Source organism: Doryrhamphus excisus, chromosome 18 (assembly GCF_030265055.1).
Source record: "Doryrhamphus excisus isolate RoL2022-K1 chromosome 18, RoL_Dexc_1.0, whole genome shotgun sequence".
Classification (NCBI taxonomy): domain Eukaryota; kingdom Metazoa; phylum Chordata; class Actinopteri; order Syngnathiformes; family Syngnathidae; genus Doryrhamphus; species Doryrhamphus excisus.
Genome location: NC_080483.1, coordinates 8,336,853 through 8,354,562, shown reverse-complemented (window position 1 = coordinate 8,354,562; position 17,710 = coordinate 8,336,853). Strand labels below are relative to the sequence as shown.

At 39.6% G+C, this 17,710-nt stretch overlaps 2 protein-coding genes and 1 long non-coding RNA gene across 3 annotated transcripts; 2 read left to right on the top strand and 1 right to left on the bottom strand.

Annotated features, from left to right (window-relative positions):
- Positions 1 to 1,198: 1,198 nt before the first annotated feature.
- LOC131106523 (protein shisa-4-like) lies at positions 1,199 to 8,957 on the top strand. Its single transcript, XM_058055680.1, has 5 exons — positions 1,199 to 1,365; positions 2,458 to 2,611; positions 4,605 to 4,741; positions 6,444 to 6,704; positions 7,711 to 8,957. Exons 1-5 carry the CDS (start codon positions 1,299 to 1,301, stop codon positions 7,896 to 7,898), a joined length of 807 nt encoding a protein of 268 aa, XP_057911663.1. The 5' UTR covers positions 1,199 to 1,298; the 3' UTR covers positions 7,899 to 8,957.
- Positions 8,958 to 10,956: 1,999 nt separating this feature from the next.
- On the top strand, positions 10,957 to 15,236 carry LOC131106524 (protein shisa-4-like). Its single transcript, XM_058055681.1, has 6 exons — positions 10,957 to 11,057; positions 11,123 to 11,279; positions 11,847 to 11,939; positions 13,368 to 13,528; positions 13,617 to 13,775; positions 14,869 to 15,236. The coding sequence occupies exons 1-6, from the start codon at positions 10,991 to 10,993 to the stop codon at positions 14,961 to 14,963; spliced, it is 732 nt and encodes a 243-aa protein (XP_057911664.1). The 5' UTR covers positions 10,957 to 10,990; the 3' UTR covers positions 14,964 to 15,236.
- LOC131106525 (uncharacterized) lies at positions 13,262 to 15,547 on the bottom strand. The gene is made up of 3 exons (XR_009120090.1): positions 15,382 to 15,547; positions 13,604 to 13,757; positions 13,262 to 13,485 (listed from the first exon to the last, which is right to left on the bottom strand). It is a non-coding gene; the product is annotated as an uncharacterized LOC131106525 (long non-coding RNA).
- Between the last annotated feature and the right edge of the window lie 2,163 nt (positions 15,548 to 17,710).

Genomic DNA, 17,710 nt, shown 5'->3' with positions numbered 1-17,710 from the left:
GAATAATAAGGACTGTGTTTATCAAGATAAATGTGTGATCGGAAATTATGTTTTAAAAGTGAAATTTGGGGTTGTGAGTATTGTCCGGGAATATTTTGAAGCACCGAAGAACTTGAGTCCGAAGCGGGGTGTCGAACTTTATTCTTTTGCTGGACATTAACTCACACTCCTCGCTCCGTGAGACATAACAGCCAACTCTCGGCATCAACAACAACAAACCCTATTTCCTCAACCTCACCCCTCCGGGTGGTAACTACTCCCCTATCAACAGTTCCGGTGTGAATTGTGTACCAGCAACCTAGCCCTATATTTTTTTTTATATTTTTCAGTGATAAGAAAATGACTTGTACTAGTATAAATCATAAGCAAGTCGAGTTGACTTTGATAAAGCGGAAATAAATGCTGGCATCGTGAGGAGAAGGAAAGTTCGTGTGGGGAAGTATTTACTCGGCGGACCGCTCTAACCACAACGTCCCATCCCGAACGAAACACGTTGAAATGGCGATAAACACTAGCGAAGCGAGCGGGGTTAGCTTAGTTTAGCGTGCTCGGGTAAGGAGTAAAGTAAGGAGTATTTTACAATGCCCGAGAACGACGTACAGGTTCTTATTCTAGTACCCGATTCCTCGTGCAGATGTTCTCAACACACATACGACATACAACTGTCCTTCAAAATAAAAGCGCAGTTTGCTGCCTAACTGTGTAAACGAGTCATAAAAATATCGACATATACAGTTAGAATTGCATGACTAGAACTTCCTTAAAGACAAGCATGGACATTACAGTTTGTTGAAGATTTTGTAGCAATGTGTGCTGAAAAGCTAGTTTGTTACTATCAAGCAAATGTGTTTTACAATTTGAGACGTGCATTTAATTACATATGTGGCTCAAGGTTTGTAGCTTTTTATTCAATACTCTGTTGAATTTAAATATTCCATGTTTTTTATCGTCCTATAGTACAATTACAGGTTAATGTAAGGAACATCGATGATTCTTTTAGGTGAATCCTATTTAGTAATTTTGAAAAAATACACTCAATGGCAATAACAAAATATCCCCAGAAAATCAAAATAAAATATTCACATTTTGACAGATTACTAATAAGGTATGATTTTGTAATGTAAAAATGGCTCAACGTGTCATCATTTGCACAGTGCGACGATAGACTGACGTCACCAGGATTGTGGGCGGAACTGCAGCGGAGTGAGACACTTGTTGGACCATAGACGATCTTGTGGAAGCTGCTTTAGTGTGTGAGTGAGAATCCTCCTGCCTTACATCTAGAAGAAGGAGCCGCCATGGCGTCAGGCCTGTCCGGTGTTGTCCTCTTGGTCTTTTGTGCCATTTTGGCCGCCTGTGTATCGGGTAAGTTTATAAACTAAATGAACAAATAATGGAAACCGTCGTGCTTTTATGCCGTCGTTAGCTGTTGTTTTTCCACACAGCGGTATATGTGTGTGGACCGCGAAGACGCCTCAAAACAGTCCTATCTGCAAGTCCTATCTTTGTCAATTACGTTAGTTAACCTAAACGAAATTATGTCCTACATTCTGGACATTTATATACATTGTTTGGATTAACAACAACTGATTTGACTTAGATCTATCCAAGCAGTGTCTATGGGCGTTACTTTCCGGACATTACATTAGGTACACATGTACACCGTCATTGGATACAATGCTTTCAGTTTGCGTAGTATTATTTATTTTAGAAACGGCGTTTAAAATGACAGCTACAACAAAAGATATGGTTAAACTGTATTATTGTATCGCGTATAGTATTGTGTAAATTGGGTGGTCAGATCCTATGTTGCTAATGCTACCATTGTTGCCATATCTAAGTAGTCTTTCTTTCTTGATCCTGCTTCACACCTAAATACTTTTTAGAATCTTATCGTGTTGTCTAGATGTGACCGAAACCCGATATTGGATAATAACAAATAATAGAGTTAATTAAAATTCTTATGGCGTGCACATACCGATGTGTTCAACGGCGACCTGACATAAAACCTGGGTTGACCTGTGAGGGGCAGCAGTGAGCCACTGTGTAACCCTCCATCCATCCGGTACTTTCCATGCCGCTTATCAGCGGGGGTGCTGGAACCTATCCCAGCTGTCTTTGGGCGAGAGGTGGGTTACATTCTGGACTGGTCGCCAGCCAATTGCAGGGCACATATAGACAAACAACCATTCACACTCACATTCATACCTATGGACAATTTGGAGTTCTTGGAATGTGGAGGAAACTGGAGTACCCCACGAATGCACCGGGAGAACATGCAAACTCCACACAGAGATGCCCAGATCATCTAATCTCCTGACTGTGTGGCCTACATGCTAACCACTTCTCCACCGTGAAGCCCCCCCATAAACACCGTATAATGAGACTAAATAATGGCAAAATATGTTGTTTTTAATAAGTGATGTTCATGTTGCTTGTCTTTTTGGTTTCTTGCAGCGGATGATAAAGCCTGTCTGTCCTACACGGATTTGTCAGGCACGTATCACCCGTACGAGCAATGTTTCATCGGATTCTGCTGTGGCACGTGCACTTCCAGACGGTGCTGCACCAACAGTTTCCTTCGTTTTTCTGAGGATAGTCAAGAAGATTGGTAATTAGTTTTTCCTTTTAATGTAACCACATAAAACCTCTTTAACATTTTTCTTTTACATTTGTCCTTGCACCTCTCGGAACACCTCTCCTTTATGTAACAGGAATTGTGGTTTTCCTGTGCACAACCACCAGCATGCATACTGGTGTGTGCAACCTACTGGAAGTCCCTCAGTTGTTCACTGTAGCGCAAGCAGATTAGCAAATCAGTTTGTTTTGTAAAGTTAAGTGTTCTGTTCTCATCAGCGTTTGTGTTATTGTGATGTAATTCACAGTGGAACACCCTAATATTTTTCCCATATGAATAATGAAAATTAAAAGGATGTTTCAACGAAACCTTTATTAACATAATTTTAAATAGAACATTCTCAACTGTTATATATAGTAAGGGTAAAAACATGTGAATAGTTGAATAATAGCACTGTTGTAGTGTAGCATTTCTAAAAGATGATAGATGGGATGATGTAGATGCCACGCAACACACTTTTTAAAGTGTCATGCAAGTGCAAAAATAAGTGAACCGCTCTATAATACGCTATACAAAACTGAAATGATAAAATCCACCCACCTTTTGATGCTATAGCATGGTATGGTGTGGGTTCATTTCAGATAAAAGTCAGATATGCTTAACAAGTTACACTAAGCACTAAGTTACAAAGGAGGAGGGAGAAGCAGAGCTTATTTAATCTTACTCCCTCTCCATGTACATTAACTATTAGGTGAACAACTCATTCACACCAAAACGTTAAATGTTGAAACGTCCTCTATTTTGTTGGCTTCCATTTAAATTGTGTTCACTTTGTGTAGGAAGAAAGGAAGGTTTTGGAAAAAATAGATGTAAATAATACTATATAGCCAGTGCAGGGTTAAGGAAGAGGAAGATATAATGTGAAAAATAGGGTTAAAAACAAACAAGCCATCGTAAAAAAATGGGAATCAAAACATTGAAGACACATAATCTATTATAATAAATTGCAAGTATAATTTAACTAATTACATTGAGCAATAACTTGTTGGTGACAATAAATGAAATATGTTTTAATATTGTTCATTTCAGCAAAATCTGTGTTTTTGTAGAGTTGATAGTTGTTGACTTCAAGCTGCATCAAGTCTTTGTGACTTGTGTCTTTCAATTCCTTGTTGTGGTGGTGATGTTCTTAAGTATTCAGTGAATATAAGTTGATGTACATTTTGTAGTTGGAGATCCAAGTGCCTTGATTTACCCCCCCCGCTTCCTTAAGACACATGCGTTCTTGGTTGCGTTTTTGTCAAATGCTCATTGCGGAAGACGTTTGTGCCTCAGCAATGCCACTTTTCTTTTTTTTGGTGAACTTTATGATAGTGTTATTCTTGCCAAATATTGGAATGCATGTATATATGTATGTGATCCACATCCACCCACTTTGTTGCAGAAAGTTGGCCACCCATTGTTCTGTTGACACATCATTGTCTTGTTCTTTTTCTTTGTTATCTGATGCCTGGGCATAAGACCTGCGTGTAATGTGGAGCCCAGTCACAATTACATTATTATAACCCTATAATCCTGAACTCTTCCTGCTCCAATATTTCAAGCCATGCCTGATGTAACACACACACACACACACTTGCTTTAACTGTTGTTGTCAGCTATTGATAGCGTTTTGTCAAAGTTTAGCTACTGATGCATTAAATGAATGCTATCAGAACTACACAATGACTCCAAATTGTCAGTTGCTTCTCTGACACTGAGAAGAAGAGTTAAGCACAGTGGTTAATATTATTATCCAAAGTTATTGTGTGACAGGGAGGACCACTAATAAGTTGTTAGATGGCATGCTGGTAGGTGTAAAGTACAATAAACGCTTGAGAGATGGGTGGGTTACTTGAGTGGGCCTCAGAGGAGAGTAAAATTTCCGAGGCTCCATCACACATTTTTGAAATATTAATTTCTTGGTATATTCTTGTCTGCAGCCGACAAACCAATGTGATTGTTTTCTCCTTTGTCTCTTGTCAAGTGAGGAGACTAAATTGATGGGCTCTCCACCGCTGCTGGGTAGCGTGATCGGCGTTGGTGTCTTTACTTTGGTGGTGCTCATTAGCTGTTGCCTCTGCCCTTGCTGCTGCCTGTACAAGATGTGCCGCAAGCCCAGACGTAAGTCCATCCATGTTGTCCGTGTACGTGTGTGTATGAGTGTGTGTGTGTGTGTGCTGGTTTGTATGTTTAACATTGGCAAAATGGGAATTCTATTACGTACACTTTGCTTTCAGAAATGCTCTCATACTGATTGCAACAAACATTTCTTGGAAGGCATACGCTCTTAATAGTTCCATGATGCCCCATTGCTGAATTCCAAAGATGCCACAAGCTCAAGCTGCTTGCCAGTTAATCCGTCAGCAGTAGCAGAGAGTTGTTGCCCGACCATTCAAAGTGAAACAATGCTATTTTGGGGTCCTTACAATGACTCACAGTCACACTCTGTGTTTTTCTGCTACTTGTCTAGAAGAAAAAACATTAGGGGAGTCATGTGAGCTCTGATGGCTCACCTACCCCATGACTCATGACCACAATTTGGTTTATAATTCTCAGTTTTCATTAGAATCAATTAGCTCCTTTCTCTATATATTAACACCACAATTAACATTTTTGTGTCTATTTAAGAGTGGGAATGGTTTAGGTAAGAGCTCGCAGGGACAATTTAGTTTTTTCTAATTTGATATTTGTAAAAAATTAAATTCAAAACATATGTTCCCAGTGATGAAAAATGTCCTATGAAAAATACCAATTTTTCTTAATTGACCATACCTCTTATATACAAAAACTCACTAAAACTGAAATGTATCATTTTTAGACACATTTTCCTGATTGGTGGAGAAATATTAGTTATGTATTTATTTACTTGTACTTATTGTAGACAAAGAGCAAACAAAAATCAATCCTAATTTTAATTACTCCCACAATATAATACAGAAAATACAGAAAAATACATGCATGTACTGTACATGTGTGCATAGTAGAATTACTCACACAAACAGTCGTGCTGGTTATCAGATATACAAGCGGAGAAAGTCATCTTATTTATGGGTCTTTAAGTCATGTTGCACACTTTTTCATTTCCTGCCAACACTCACTTCAAGGTTTGGAGTGGTTTGGAGTGTCAGCTCCACCTCGTGTCTGAGTCACCGTCGCCACAGCAACCACAAGGGGAACTCTCAAAATCATCCTGTGTCAGTTTTTTATTTTTTTACAGGAAGTGGTCAGGATGACTCCCAGAAATGATGGTGGGGGAGCAACTGACATGACCGTTTTTCCATCTTCAGTTTTTTTTAAGCCTACCAAGAGGAACTTCAATGTGTACTATATATTCATTCTATTCATAATAATATATCTGAACGTCTTACAGCAGGAGTGGCGAAAGTCCAGCCAGAAGCCATATCCACCATTTTTTAATTGGTCTGCAGTGTATTCCTAAAATTATATTAAACAACGACTGCATCAAAACATCATAAAGGATTATGTACGCCTCACAACATTCAATTTATAATATGTGTATATATATATTTTTTTCCCCATTAGGATTATTATATTCTACATGTATAATACATATGCATATTCATAATATATATATAACGGTGTGAAAAAGTGTTTGCCCCCTATCCAGACTTAATATTTAACAGTCCTGCAATCTACTTGTTTTGGTAGTGAGTTGCATAATTGTAGAATTCACTTTTACTATTTTCTTATATGGAAAATTGGGATAGAAATGTGTAATAGTAATGTAAAAGTGTGTTTTTCCATGTTTTACTGTTCTAAAGTTTATCATTTTAGTAACATTCCTCCTTGTTTTTAAATGCAGCTGTGATTGCAACCACCACCCACACCACAGTGGTGACCAGCACCCCTCAGCATTACCCTCGACAACCGACAGCATCGCCGGGGCAATCCCACCCTTACCAGGCGACACCCTATCCAGCCTACCATCCTGTACCGGTCCAGCCAGGATACGGTAACCAGCCCATGCCACCGCAGGGGTACGGGGCACAACCCATGCCGACAATGCCACACCCGGGACCACAGCCTTTCACACCGGGACCACCGCCAACATATCAGGAAGCCAGTGAGTGGACTTTATTTTAAAGCTTTGATTGTGTCCACATGTCCGGACTGGTTGGTGAATTAGTCAGCTTGTGATTCATAACAGTATTTTGCTTATAAACAATGTGGATGAGCAAGGATGATGTTGTTGAGAAAGTGCTGTGTTTTTGGAAAGATTGTTATTATGCAATATCACTCTGAAGGTCATTCTTTCACTACACAACCAAAGTACACATTACTATGTTAGCTGGATATTTGAATCATCAACATATGTTGGATGCTTCCCTGACATGTGTTCTTGTTTGACGTTATGCTGCTGGCCATTTCACCAAATATAGGCACCGGAATCGGAATGTCAGAACCGGTTCCCATCGATGCTCGATGTCCAACCCTAACAATGAACTGACTTTTCTTGTGATTGTGTATTACTCTTTTGAACGCATATTTTTGTGCCCCCAGAAACTAGCACCAGAACTACTTTCTTCAACACCAAACACTGACCAGAACTTTGTAAAGTCAGTTATAATGACAAGGCATTCATTTTAGCTGAAGCTGTTCAGACAATAATGGCGGTGTATTTTCACTTTCTGTGTATAGTAAATGGTCCCTTTAGAAGCTATAATGCTAAAATGTGAGGGGATGTACTCGCCTACATAGTGATTCACATACACAATAAACACTAGGTTATGGTGGCAACAATATACTTGTTACTTACAACTACCACCACTATTTAGAAGGGCACATGTAAACAGAAAGTGAAAGTTGTTTTCCCACAAGAGCATTAAAAAGTTTTGTCTGTGTGGTTTTAAAAACAATGCAAGCCTTTAAATGATAACACAAAAATAAGGTTATTCCTTACTACAAATCTAATAGCAACATTTAGTGCCCAAGTCTGTAGCTTTATCCATGCTACAATATACAAAGCATAATCAGTACTTGTGTAATTGTGGTTCATGTCACAACGTGGCTGACATTATCATCACTCAATTCTAATGTGTTTTCTTTTCTTGTCTCCTTGCCGTGTCCAGCGGGCCCCGTGTACCCCCCCAACCCGATGCCTTACAGCCAAGCCGCGTTCACCCCCGGCCAACCCTCCTACCCACTGCAACCGCCTCCCGTACAGCTGCAATCCAACGCTCCACCTGCCCAGATGGACTACCTGGCTCAGCCCGCGTACAACCCCGATTTTGTCTCACCGCCACCCAAGACTGGATAATGGCCTTTCTCATCACGGCTGCGCCCGCATTGGTAGTGCTGCAACGAACTTCATCCCTACGGGGGAAATTATGTTACACTTTTAGATATTTTACCATGCTACATACAAACACACATGCACGCGCAACAGGATCATGCATCATCCTTTGCATGCCTTGAGCGCAGATGTCGGAGTGAGAGTTGTGCGCTTGCTCTCAGAGTTCTCAGGAAGTACACTGGCAACTCTACAGAAAATCCCAGTTGCATTTTTCAGTTTCTTCCAGTGGTCAAATACAAAACAATAGCTCATTTTTTAGCTGTCAAAGATGTAACAAAGGCAGGACGATGGCTGTGTAATGTATGTGTATTTACAATGCTGCTGCTGTAGTATCACCAGGCCTTCTGTTATGGCTTGTTTGTCTGTGGCATTGGTAAGCGTCTGGCAGTACTATTTAATATCCATCCTGGCAGAATGTAAAATGATTGTTTTGCATTTATTTTATTATTAGCATACATTTGCTTTTGACATTGTCTTCATAAGGCCTTCAAAGCTTGGGGCAGTGGAAAAAATAAATGTAAAACGTTAATTGACTCTTTATATAACATTACAACACAAACATAACTGTACTAAAATCAACATTTGGAAAAGCGTAAAAACTTTTAAGGCCAAACTAATTTCTGTAGGTTATGTTCTTTTTTTCTTTTTTTTTTTAACAAGGAACACATAGCTGAAGTTGGCATAAAAAATAATGCAGTATTTCTTCATTTTTCTCAAGCTGCTGCACCTCTAAGTGAAGTCCTGCGGCACCCCCACAGGTAAAGGCTAAAAGTGTTGGTGGGAGATATTTATAGTTTTATGTAACATCGTGAAAACCTCGCAGGATGGTTTAAAAAAAAAAGGGATGTTGATTGTGTTGTTTGAGCTGGCCAACTCCTCACTTTGGTCTTGCTTTAGTTTTTGTGTTTAGTATGTTTGAATTGTTCCAACTGGATGCAAATTAACCTGAATTTCATTGGTAGCTCTCAGCAAGAATAACCAAAGGTGGCGTTTGTTTTTTTTTTTTTTTGGTTTGTTTTACTTCCTCATACTCGCAACTGCTGTGCCTTCTTCTTACCCGCAAAGGTTTCAACAATTTGGAAAGTGTATCGACGTTTATAACTGACATTGTTAAGCAGGTGGTGATTATTTGGTTATGTTTGACTTCTTTTTAACAAGCCATACATTCTACCAGTCAGGAAGTGCATCTTTCCTCCGCTGTGCACAGAATATGCCTCTTTCTCTCTCTGCCTCTCTCTCTCTGCGTGCGCATGTGCTCTGTCGAGCGCAATTACTTGAAAATAGGTTTCGCTCAAGTGACCTTTTTTTTTTAAGCCTACCCAGCAAGAGCCTTTAAGTAGAATTGGTGCAACTTCCTGGTTGTTTTTGTTACAGATTTTGTCATTCCAGTTGCATCATAGTGTGATTTGTGTGTCATGCATACAGATTGCAGAGTTACTTCCTGTCAAATGTGACCACAAGTCAGTTCAATAAATTACAAAACCATCTCATATGTATTCATGTGTCTTCTGCTTTTCACATTTATGTTGTCTGAGTTATGAAGAGTCATTTAAAATTTGTGTCTATTACTGTCACTCAGTGATTCTCAATTATTTTCTGTCATGTTCCCATAGTGGACAGAATACACACTACATGCAGCACAAGAATGCACTGTGTGCCTGCTCAGCCTTCAGGTTAATCATAAAGTGAAAAAAAAGGAAACACTTTTAATTTAATTTTTTTAGGAAATGATAATAATAGTGCAGTCACTTTGTGTCAACAAAACATGGAAAAGACAAAGTTAAAGCCATCAGGTTCACAATTTAGAAAAAAGTACACCACATTATGGTAATGGTAATGGTTTTATTTCATTTGAACATGCATCAGATTACAATTGAATGCATCCCATAATCAGTTCACAGTTCCACATGTCCAAAAGGAGTAGGAAGAAGCAAAGCTTATTAAATCCTACCCCTCCATCTGGTACTTTTACAATCAGTAACTGTTACATTTGTTCACTTCCTGCTTTCCATAATACAGTTTTTAAAAAAATGTTTTTTTAATAATGTACCTTGTACCGAAGTACAAGGTGATATGACCATACAATGCCATAATGGGTACCATAGTAAGTGTCAATATAGTGATATGTATAGCACATCATGACTGGTTCAAGACTCTTCATCCTTGTATTTAGCAAACATCAACTGCTTGTATTGTTTCTTGAATTGGCTCATCGTTGTGCATTGTTTGAGGTCCTTACTCAATCCATTCCATAGTTTGATTCCACATACTGAAATGCTATGGCTTTTTAACGTAGTCCTAGCATATAAGTGTTTCAAATTGAGTTCTTCTCCTTTCTTGTAGAGAAGAATTGGATGACGTTTTTATGTAACTGGTTATTTTTAGCCTTATGCATTATTTTAGCTGTTTGAAGATGAACTATATCTGCAAGTTTAAGTATTTGTGATTTTAGAAATAAGGAGTTGGTATGTTCTCTGTAGAGAATGGAATGTATATGATCAAATAAGATAAACATGGCTATAAACTAACTGCTGTTCCTTTCTTTTCTTAAATGACAGCTTTAATTTCAGTAGCTGTAAAAGGTTGAATTATGTTGAGGTGGTGGGAAGTGGGGCCTGGGATGTGTTGTACTAGAAGGATTTGTGCCTTGATAAAAACATATTGTTCCCTTATTTGTGTTGTGTTTAATATTTTTTCTCTTATTTTGAAAGTAAGTTTATATTGTAATGTAATAATAAGTATCACTTAGGAAGAGTACGACTCGACTGACATCACAATCATGGGAATGGAACTCTTTCGGTACTGAGGAAAAGTGAAAAATAATGTTATGTATTGTAGTGTAAACACTATAGTATAAACACAGAAAACTAAGTACTTTATGTCAAAATGTAGTATGACTGAGCTGCTTAAGTATCGTTAATTACACCCAACCTTTTCTCCCAATGAAGTCAGGAATGTTGTTTGGTGACTTGCCCAATGGGTGGGACACACACACACACACACACACACACACATAGCAACAGTTGTAGAGTCAGTATTAGTGTGTTTTCACAGTGATGGTGTCAGTCGTCTTGTCCATTGTACTACTCGTATCTTGTGTGGCCCTGATCCCGACTACATGGGGTGAGTTGGCTTTTCGTCCAGCGACGTCTTTGGTGTTCTTGATCATGTCTTGACTTGTCTTCCAGCTGAGGACTGTACAAGCTACTGGGATGACAGCGGCGTCCATCGCGATGGCGTTGCATGTGACAGCATGCACTGCTGCGGAAGTTGTCACAGTAAATACTGCTGCAATGACGACACACGGCAGCTAACTAGAGAGCAGCAGGAGGGTTGTGACGACAGGTAGCACATGTACCCACTCATGTTACTGTCATGCTTAACCTAGATTGTTTTGTTTTTACTTTTTCCAGTGCTTAACATTTTTTTACACTTAAGAATATGGCCATATCACATGACTACAACTTCTTTTTTAAATTGTTTTTACATGTTAACCTCTCTTTAAGATTAGTTTAGTAAACCGTCTTGATCTTTGCTCGGCATAGTTTGATGTTTTTTGTTGATTATTGACTGGGTTAAAGAGAGCAGCTCCCAGGTGAGGGACCAGATCAAGTGTTACTCAAATAGACTCCAATGATAAGCAAGATAATACAAGGATGAAGAGTCTTGAACCAGTCATCATATGCTATATATATCACTATATTGACACTTACTATGGTACCCATTATGTCATTGGATGGTCATATCACCTCGTACTTTGGTACCTGACAAAAAATTTAAAATTAAAAAAAATTTTTTTTTTAATTATATTATGTGATGCATTCAATTTTAATCTGATGCATGTTCAAGTGAAATAAAACCATTACCATTACCATTACCTAAGATAAATGGACTTACTTTTCCCTCACCCAGACATGGGCCACTGGGGTCCCCCTCTGCAACCAGGCTCAAAGGTACGGTGCGATGGCGAGCTCGAGGTGTATCTATGGGACTCAACCAGATGAGGTAAGAGGTCCCCTCTCCCATCTGCTCACCACTCATGGAAGGGCCCAAAGGGGGTCATGTGGTAGCAGAAAACAGGGTCCCATCCTCGGCTGCAGAAGTCAGCTCTTGGTACGTGGGATGTTACCTCTGGAGCCTGAGCTGGCGGACGAGGTGGAGAAGTTCCGGCTGGATATCGTGAGACCAAAGTGTAGCTTCAGGGCCATCAAAACTAAAAATAAAACAACAACATAAAAAGTGCGAAAAATCAGAACAGATTTTACAAAAATAGTCATAAAAAAGTTGTAATTTTACTAGAATACAGGGCCAGCTCCCTAACTGGGGCAAGGGTGGACAACGCTCCCTTAATAAATGGCTTGCTCCCCCAAATAAAAACAAGTGAAAACTCCTCTAGAAATAGCACAAGACAGCTCCACTCAGCTATACTGCATGTTATTGTAGTGACGTTCACAAACAAATCGGTTCTTTTGAACGGCTTGTTAATGTGAACTGCTGTTTTTTTATTAGATATGCAAATACAATCACTTCACATTGTGTGAAACCCAAAACAACCACAATAGCGAAAGCATTTGGATGCACTTTTCTCTCGTGGAAGACTGTAAGGCTGTATTCTGTCTTATTTAACAATGTTCTTGTGTGGAAATGTTTGGACTAATAGCTGTTTTGCATGGAAATTTGTTTTTTAATGTTTATATGTTCGATTCATGGTTCAAAGTTCACACACTGTACACCATGTCACTGTCAAGGCAGCATGATATGGCGTCACCCTGTGGAATATTTACAATGAATACAGATCAGACTGGGCTGCACGTCGGTCGAGTGTTTAGCACGCAGACCTCACAGCTAGGAGACCAGGGTTCAATTCCACCCTCGGCCATCTCTGTGTGGAGTTTGCATGTTCTCCCTGTGCATGCCTGGGTTTTCTCCGGGTACTCCGGTTTCCTCCCACATTCCAAAAACATGCTAGGTTAATTGGTGACTTCAAATTGTCCATAAGTATGAATGTGAGTGTGAATGGTTCTTTGTCTATATGTGCCCTGTGATTGGCTTGTGACCAGTCCAGGGTGTACCCCGCCTATCGCTTGAAGACAGCTGGGATAGGCTCCAGCATGCCGTGACCCTCGTGATTTTCATGGGAAGCATGAAATCCAAAGAAATACAGGAAGAAACGAGAAAGCTTTCTGTGCTGGTTATTGTGTGTAGCTCCTCTATAGGAGTCCACAAGCAAATACAAAGGGGTGAAAAATGAGCATAATAGGTCGCCTTTCATATCAGGTCACTTATGAAAGACCTTCAAGACCAATTTTATGAGAATAAATACATTTTATTTCTTGAAACATACAGTATGTAACTTCAGCATCTACATGTGTTGCTTTACAAAATGAGTAAGTACATTTTAGCAATGATGCTGTGGTCTGTGTATCCTGGCAGGTCCGGCTTTGAGAAACACGCCAAAACTGCTATACTTGTGGGCAGTATCCTTGGCTCGGTTATTCCTTTCATCTTCTGTGTGGGTTTATGTGTCTGCTTCCTGGCTCCATGCTGCTTTCTGTACAAAAAGTGCAGGAAAAGGCAAAACCCGCGACGTCAAAGTGAGACACCGCCTTTTACCTTACACTATTTCACCTTTCTACAAAATATTGTTGGTCGTTCACTTGGAATCTCACATTTATCTTCTAGATGTGCCGACATCCACCTTTATCGCTGTACCTCAGCAGCCTCCCCGTCCGGCTCAGCACCCACTATCCCATCCCAGCTACCAGCCTGTGCCTGTGCAGCCCGGCTATGGAGGCCCCACCATTCCCACAGCACCACCTCCTCCTGCATACATGGAAGCTGGTCAGTTGTTTTTGCCACTCTTATGGGCCATTCCACTGAATCGGTGCAATTTGCATGTTTGAATTTTCAAAATAAAACAAGTGAGTTCTTAGCAGTTCTTAACGTTTTCCCAAAAATTCCTAATTAATAATCACAGTTTTGTGTGCTTTACTATGGCCTAGTATTAAAAAATATTAAAAGACAAGTTATACTGTATGTAGTATTCTGGTCACTTTGCATCAGATTATGTTAGGAAAAAATACATTATGGAATTATTACTGTATGGAAGTTGTAAGTATTTGGTTTCTTTGTTCTTCTCCCCTTTGTTTAAAAGTAAAAGTTAAAGTAAGTATGTAAATTGGAGCATCTAACTAATTAGCTTCCTATACTTGTTAGCCGCTACGTCCCTGCAATGTTCTCCTAGCCTGTGTAACGTCATGTAAACAAAGAATAATAGGGATGTCCGATGTTGGCTTCTTGGCTGAAAAAAAGCCAATGACTTAAAAAAGTTCACTCCGTTCATGCTATTGTTCTATAGAATATACGTGCCAAGGTGTTGAAACCAATGTCGTCGTCTTCTTTGTGGGCTTTTCCCTTCAGGGGTCGCCACAGCAAATCAATGTCCTCCATCCAACCCTGTCTTCTGCATCTGTCTTCTCTCACACCAACTACCCTCATGTCCTCCTTCACGACATCCATAAACCTCCTCTTTGGTCTTCCTGGCCTCTCTGACTTTATCTCCAAGGCCTCTAACATGTAATGTCCGTCTCATGTACTCCTTCCTGATCCTATCCATCCTGGTCACTCCCAATGAGGACCTCAGCATCCTAATCTCTGCTACCTCCAGTTCTGCTTCCTGTCTTTTCCTCAGTGTACCAATGTGAAATCTCCTACTGCTTGTTTTGTAATTTATTGTGTAATTAATGTATTATTGTCCAAGGGACATTTTTTTCTGAAAAAGAAATCTTGTTTTTTCGTCTCTTGAGATCTTGTGACAACTTGAGCAATTATTTTATTTTTTTTTAAATTTTATTTCAAATGTCACATATTCTGTGGAATGGCCCTTACATATTTTCTGACACCATTTATAGAAACTTTTTATACTTTTTTTCAGCTCTTCCAGCATATCCACAGCCTGCTGTGCCTCCTCATCCTGGTCAGCATCCGCAGCCTCCTTATAACCCGTCTTATGGGTTCATGCACACATGAGTTGGATTACCTGCATTTATCACATTTTGAATGTGGAGGCATTTGAAATGTCATTTTGGAAATATACACGATAGATGAGCTGATCTTAATCCATCATGTATGTTCTTACATTGATGCTTGAACTCATGTGTGACGTATTCCCTAAGTGCTCTTGGTGTGGTACACTTGTTTACAATGAACTCATCAACGGTATAAATGCTAGATGACCAGTTTGCTCCTTACCGCTATGACAACTTTGGTTCTGTTGCTGTTGTGGGAATATACTTGTTAATAAATGACCATTTGCTTTTCTTTCTCATGCACCCTAAACTATTGTTAGAGTAAAAAACAAAAATCTGTTCAAATCTTAATTGTCAAAGCTGCGTATGGTTGTGAACCCAGAATGCAAAGACAGTCACAAGAAGTTGCAGGTACTCACAATAGCAGGAGCTTCATTCCAAAGTGGCAAAAGTCAAAAATAGATAATGTAGCGTGCAGCATCAAACCTCTGAGAAGACATGCATCCAAAGCAGCCAAAACATTCACAATGAACCAGCAAACAAAGAAGCTACCAGCTGAACTCAATAAGGGAAACTCAAATTAGCACCAGGTGCATGTATACGTCGAAATGAAGGCAACTGAGAACTGTGAAACAAAACAGGAAGTGTAAGAAAATAAGGGTATAAAACATGAAGATGAGAACCAATCAAGAAACAGAACCCAAACGTTCAAGTCCAAAGTCTAACGGGTGGGTGAAGGGAGGGTCGACGGGCATTGAATGAAATGGATTAATGGCAGAGTCCATGCAATTCTTCTGGAGGTACGGACAGAACTCAAGACCCAGCTAAACCATGTAGGCCACACAGCTAGAAGACCCGTGTTCGATTACCCGCTCGGGTATCTCAGTGTGGAGTTTGCATGTTCTTCCCGTGCATGCGTGGGTTTACTCCGATTTCCTCCCACATTCCAAAAACATGCTAGGTTAATTGGCGACTCCAAATTGTCCATAGGTATGAATGTGAGTGTGAATGGTTGTTTGTCTATATGTGCCCTGTGATTGGCTGGCAACCAGTCCAGGGTGTACCCCGCCTTGCGGCCGAAACCAGCTGGGATAGGCTCCAGCACCCCAGCGACCCTTTTTTCCTCATTATATTATGACTTTTGTCTCACAAATTTGAAATGTTCTTGTGATACTGCAACTTTTATTATTTAGATTTTTCCCCCCTTGCAAAATTACAATTTGTAGTTAAAAAAATACAACTTAACTTTGACTTTATTCCCTTAGTAATGCATTTATTTAAAAAAACAGCTGAAGTTTTGTGCTCAATCGTCTCCTGCGATTCATAGAAACCATCACTAGAGGTCACTGCTGCCACTTTGCTAACAATACAGCTTCAACACTGTTCAAGACGTTTCAGTTAGTTATGGCATCAAGGGACTTATCTGCTGTCTTTTTTTCTCAAAACATTACACTTATCATTTACTTATCGCACTTATCAGATATTCTTGTGTTTGTAAATTTGTCTTTACGTCACAGCACTGAAAAAATAACTCTGATGCAGAGGCACATGTTTCTTTTCTTGCATCCTTCCATCCATATACCACTACATTGTATTGAACTTAAAGATGCCCAATTCCTAATTCAACCAACATTATATGGAAAGAGTTGCCACTAAAGTTCCCATCTTATGCAAAAACTGTTTTTTTTAAAAAGGTTGTAATATTCACAAAAATGGCATATTTGAGAATATACTAGTAACCCTGCAAAGAAAATTAAATATTTTTTAAACAAAAGTAATCCTATTAAGGCTGCATGGGGGTCGAAAATCTAACCAGAAAGGCGAGGAATTTTTGGAGAAAAAAAAAAGTTTAAAAAATTAACTTCCTGTTTAAAACAGCTTTATTCATGTAATTTTGATGTCGCAATATTACGTGTCATACGTGTCCGAGGTAAAGTAGAGCATAGCTCCTTAGGAAGGAACCAAATATTTATTTAGTATTTGGCGTCAAATCAGAGCAGCTGAGCACAAACAAATTACATCAGTAATTTTCACAACAGTACCCCCCTTTTTCATAGTCAATGCCTGTTACAACATTCATTCATTCCTCAAGGGTGGCGGGGGTGCTGGAGCCTATCCCAGCTGTCTTCGGGCGAGAGGTGGGGTACACCCTAGACTGTTCGCCAGCCAATCACAGGGCATGTATAGACAAACAACCATTCACACTCACATTCATACCTATGGACAATTTGGAGTCGCCAATTAACCTAGCATGTTTTTGGAATGTGGGAGGAAACCGGAGTACCCGGAAAAAACCCACGCATGCACGGGGAGAACTTGCAAACTCCACACAGAGATGGCCAAGGGTGGAATTGAACTCTGGTCCCCTAGCTGTGAGGTCTGCGCGCTAACCACTAGAACACCGTGTCGCCCCCTGTTACAACAATATATTAAAATAATCTGAGATTTCAAGAATAAGGTTGTAAAATTATGAGAAAAAACTTGGAACCTTATGTTACGTTACACAAAACACACACAAAAAGACAACAAAGAAGTGTACAAACCATCGCCACACAAAAAATAAGAAAGATACAAGGTTGGTGGACAGTGCAACAATTTGGCAAAAGGTGACTGAAAAAAGTCATATTGTTCGAGTAACCCTGCAAAGTCATGGACTGTTCAAGTCGTCTGATGAACTGATGAAGCCTGCTCAGATGAGATGCTCGCATGTGTTCTAAGACAACCCGAACAGTCCAGTGACGATTGATT

Excerpts from the sequence above, each read along its gene's own strand:
- LOC131106523 (XM_058055680.1), top strand. The coding sequence starts at position 1,299 with ATGGCGTCAGGCCTGTCCGGTGTTGTCCTCTTGGTCTTTTGTGCCATT. Across the intron at positions 2,612-4,604 it reads GAGGATAGTCAAGAAGATTG|TGAGGAGACTAAATTGATGG; the intron begins GTAATTAGTTTT and ends TCTCTTGTCAAG. Across the intron at positions 4,742-6,443 it reads GATGTGCCGCAAGCCCAGAC|CTGTGATTGCAACCACCACC; the intron begins GTAAGTCCATCC and ends TTTTAAATGCAG.
- LOC131106524 (XM_058055681.1), top strand. The coding sequence starts at position 10,991 with ATGGTGTCAGTCGTCTTGTCCATTGTACTACTCGTATCTTGTGTGGCC. Across the intron at positions 11,280-11,846 it reads CAGGAGGGTTGTGACGACAG|ACATGGGCCACTGGGGTCCC; the intron begins GTAGCACATGTA and ends TCCCTCACCCAG. Across the intron at positions 13,529-13,616 it reads GCAAAACCCGCGACGTCAAA|ATGTGCCGACATCCACCTTT; the intron begins GTGAGACACCGC and ends TTTATCTTCTAG.